Below are 4,364 nucleotides of genomic sequence, written 5' to 3'. Positions count from 1 at the left end.
CACGCCAAAGAGTTCAATCTTTGTCTCATCAGACCAGAGAATTTTGTTTCTCATGGTCTGAGAGTCCTTCAGGTGCATTTTGGCAAACCCCAGGTGGGCTGCCATGTGCTTTTTACTAAGGGGTGGCTTCCGTCTGGCCACTCTACCATACAGGCCTGATTGGTGGATTGCTGCAGAGATGGTTGTCCTTCTGGAAGGTTCTCCTCTCTCCACAGAGGAGCGCTGGAGCTCTGACAGAGTGACCATCAGGTTCTTGGTCACCTCCCTGACTAAGGCCCTTCTCTCCCGATCGCTCAGTTTAGACGGCCGGCCAGCTCTAGGAAGAGTCCTGGTGGTTTCGAAATTCTTCCATTTACGGATGATGGAGGCCACTGTGGGACCTTCAAAGCAGCAGAAATTTTTCTGTACCTTTCCCCAGATATGTGCCTCGAGACAATCCTGTCTCGGAGGTCTACAGATAATTCCTTTGACTTCATGCTTGGTTTGTGCTCTGACATGCACTGTCAACTGTGGGACCTTATATAAACAGGTGTGTGCCTTTCCAAATCATGTCCAATCAACTGAATTTACCACAAGTGGACTCCAGTTAAGTAGAAACATCTCAAGGATGATCAGTGGACACAGGATGCACCTGAGCTCAATTTTGAGCTTCATGGCAAAGGCTGTGATCACAGCATGTGATTTCTTAGTTTTTATTTTTAATAACTTTGTAAAAATCTGGGGTGTTGTGTGTAGAATTTTGAGGATAAAAATGAATATAATCCATTTTGGAATAAGGCTGAAACATAACAAAATGTGGAAAAAGTGAAGCACTGTGAATACTTTCCGGATGCACTGTATATTTCAGTGGACAGATTGACAGTTTCAGCAAATATTACGAAGTTATTTTTATAAAAATTACCAACTGTAGCTGTAAAAAAGGCTGTTATTATTAGTTACAATTTGTGATTTTGGGCTACATACCATAAAACTAGCCTGGTGTGGCTACACATTTTAACAAATAAATGCCTGTCTCCATCAGAGGCCTTGATTACTTTGTAAATTATTCATATTCATTTTGTTTGTAAGGGTCCTCAGATCAAAATAATCAAAAGGGTTTTTCATAAGAATTAATCCAAGTTGTGAGTGTTGTTTTAACAGGATGAAGTGGTGTTGTGTCGGTATGCCAAGTGCCGCAATCCTCGAGTGCCGTAACTTACTCCCTGTGATGAGCTGTCAGAGCTAGAACTAACGAATGATTCATAACTGATATATTATCTGAAGCCTTATTTTTAAACAAGTAATATGTATACTGGTTTATTTAAGATATTACCCAAAAATAAAAAGTAAAAGAAAAACAAACAAGAAAATTACCTGAAAATAAGGAAAAAAAGAAAAGTAAAAAAACAAGAATAATTACCTGAAATTAAGCAAAAAGGAAAAGTAAAAAATTAAATAACAAAATAAAGCAAAAACCAAAAGCAAACAAGAAATAGCCTGAAAATAAGCAAAAAAGAGAAGTAAAAAGCTAAAAACTTATCTTAAACTTAAACTGACTACCTGAAAAACATTGCTAAAAATGAAATATATATTTTCTGTAGCATAATTTGAAATCAACATTTCTGTAGTTTTTTTTCTAATTTTCTAATAACACTTTTATAATAATTAAAAATATAAAAAAGTACCTCCCCCCATGTTTTTCATAGAAAACAATGTCAACCCAGGTTTAATAAACTATTTTATTTTATTTCCCAGTCTTTGCTGAGTTTTGTGTGAAAGGTTTTAAAGGCATAGGGACATAGGCCCTTTGAGTTCAGTGGTGTAAGCAATTAATAGCCCAGGCTGTTAGCTTAAATTTTACGGTAAATAAAGTTGACCTAGCTTCATGTACAAAACTGGAACAAGCAAGACACGGGCATCTTTTGTAGAAAAATGAAAAAATATTCTCATTTATTGAGGTAATTTTCTCTAGAAAAAACTGAGGTAACAATTTGCATAGTATAACTTCCATAAATTTACACACACACATACACACATCCATGGAGTAGTAACCAAAACAAATGCCAACAATGTGTCACGTCGTCTGACAATGAAGGAAAGACAATATGAAGTGTGCTTTGAATTCCCCTCTGATGAGAGGGGACACGGCTGAGGTGGAGAATACCTTTTTTTTCCTTAATACAATTTTCTCCAGTATGGAGATAAATATCACAATCTGTATACACTGCAGGAATCTGGATATTGTTCTGAACATTATAGTAAATTAAATACAGTATGCACACACACCTACGCACTGGTGGGAGAACAGTCATACCTGCTGGTGGTGGTGTTGATCAGCGGTTGTATAAAAACTTTAAAAAACAGTCAATGGCCTCTTTTCTAAAACCTCTGAGAAGGACTGTATAAAAATACATTCATAATCTAAATGCTGGTCTGGGTGGGCCTGCAGCTGTGCAGATTCCAACTTTGCTGAACTGATATGAGCTATAAAAATATACTCTCAACAAAAGGGCACTTCTCTAGAACACTAGTGTGGTTCGGGGATGGTTCGCACTCTGAAGACAATTACATTCTGGAGCAGAGAGGTGGCAACATTTAGCCAAAAAATAAAAAACAACCCATCCCTTTGGAAACTTTTTTTCCCCTCCAGTGACAGAGGGAGAAAAAAAAATAAAAAAAAGCACCCAGCAAATGTTGAACCGTTTTGGAAATGCTGAGAGGTTTTTCCATACACTTCCCCCAAGGCTTTGGCTTGAGGTCTGCCAATGTTTCCTGACAGACCCAGGAGTACTTCAGAGTGAAAAATAAACTTCCTGCCCTGCTTGTGTACAGATCTTCAACTATAAACCCAGTAAAAATACTATGCTGATAGCCTATTCTGTAGAAATTAGTGCATCTCTGGCAGGAAACACAGCCATCTTTGATAGCATCCATTAAAACTTTACCTGTCTACAACACAGGGAGGCCATTTTATAGCGAGTGAATGACATTTTACAACCCTACATCCAGTTCTGTGACGTCTATCTAAAGTGACTGAGACATTTCAGCTGATTTTAAACAAAACGAACAGCATTTACAATCAACAAAGCCACCAAACGCAGGTAGGCAGACACGTGAATACACCTGTATGACCTGTAAGAAGACACTTGAGTCTGTTGGCTGCTACTGAGACACACCTTGGCTGATACTCTTCTTTATAAAATACACCTGTACACAAATCACAAACATGATCACCATCTTTTAAAAATACCTACATATAAACACCATATACAAGAAGTTCACAAAGCAGAACCAGGTTTTAAAAAGGAGTCCTTTCTCTCTTTTTTTTCCTTATTTAGAAAAATAGACTAGAAACACCCATCCTCCCAGGATATAAATGCCCAAAGAAAGAGAGGGAAGAGAGAAAGAGCGATAGGTGGGGCTGTGCTGATATCGTCTCGCTGAGTGGTCAGGCTGCAGCGGAGGAGGAGGATGAGGATGAGGAGGGGGATTGTGGTCCTATAGCGGCCGGTCTTTGTCCTGAGTTACTCGCTGTGTGTAGAAGAGGATGTAGGCCTGAGCACGACAGACCTCCTCCACCGAACACACATTCAGCTTAGAGTCATTACAGTGAACCCAGAAGCCTGCAGGAGAAAACAAGGACAAATTATTTAACATGAGGACAGCTGGAGCACTCAAAGAAGCAACAACAAACCACTCTGAATAAGTGAATTACATTGCTTAAAAGGCCACTCCACCAAATAAACACGTGAAGATCAGTTTAGACATCATGAGGAGTACAGTGTTTCCCCCAAAGACTTTTTCCCAGCAGTGATGCTGGTGTGCGTAAGGTGGAATTTATACTTCTGCGCTGAATCGACGCTGTAGGCTCTGCGTCAACATGAAGCCTACGCCATAGCCTGACGTGCACCTCCCCAGAAATGTAACTACACGTCACAATGACGCAAACCTCCTGTCTATTTCTGTAAGCTGAAACCATTTCCCTCAGTGGAAACAAAGCTTTCATTTACTTTAATTTCACAGATAAGAAACAATAAATTGTGAAGACAATAAAGCCTCCACAAAAATAGCATTTTAAGTCTTGTGTGTGATTTATCCTGGCTTCATATGAGCAGAGGAAATCTCCACTAGCCGCTAGGCTGATTTATACAATGTAAAATGCCATAGGCTTGTGCTAATAACGTTAGCATGTTATTTTTGTTTGGAAATATTGTTTAGTATAAGACACTTGTGTCAGTGAACCTTGTGAGTTGTAATGGAGCTGAATTTTGTAACGTTACCTTTCTTAAATGTTGCTGTTGTCCCTGGCTTCATATGAGAAAAGGAAAAGATTGCGGCCTACTAGGTTAATTTATACAATGTAAAATGCCATAGGCTTGTGCTAA

General features: G+C 38.9%; 1 protein-coding gene across 1 annotated transcript in view; it reads right to left on the bottom strand.

The window, feature by feature from the left end:
* Positions 1 to 256: 256 nt before the first annotated feature.
* Positions 257 to 4,364, bottom strand: part of usp44 (ubiquitin specific peptidase 44) — a 14,198-nt gene continuing 10,090 nt past the window's right edge. The window contains exon 6 of the mRNA XM_050036827.1: positions 257 to 3,602. Within this exon, the coding sequence (XP_049892784.1) occupies positions 3,478 to 3,602 (125 nt within the window). The 3' untranslated portion in view covers positions 257 to 3,477. The remainder of the gene's footprint in view (positions 3,603 to 4,364) is intronic.

The sequence above is a fragment of the Epinephelus moara genome, chromosome 23, assembly GCF_006386435.1.
Source record: "Epinephelus moara isolate mb chromosome 23, YSFRI_EMoa_1.0, whole genome shotgun sequence".
Taxonomy (NCBI): domain Eukaryota; kingdom Metazoa; phylum Chordata; class Actinopteri; order Perciformes; family Serranidae; genus Epinephelus; species Epinephelus moara.
Note: the sequence above shows the minus strand (reverse complement) of the source record. Positions and strands in the feature narration are given on the sequence as shown.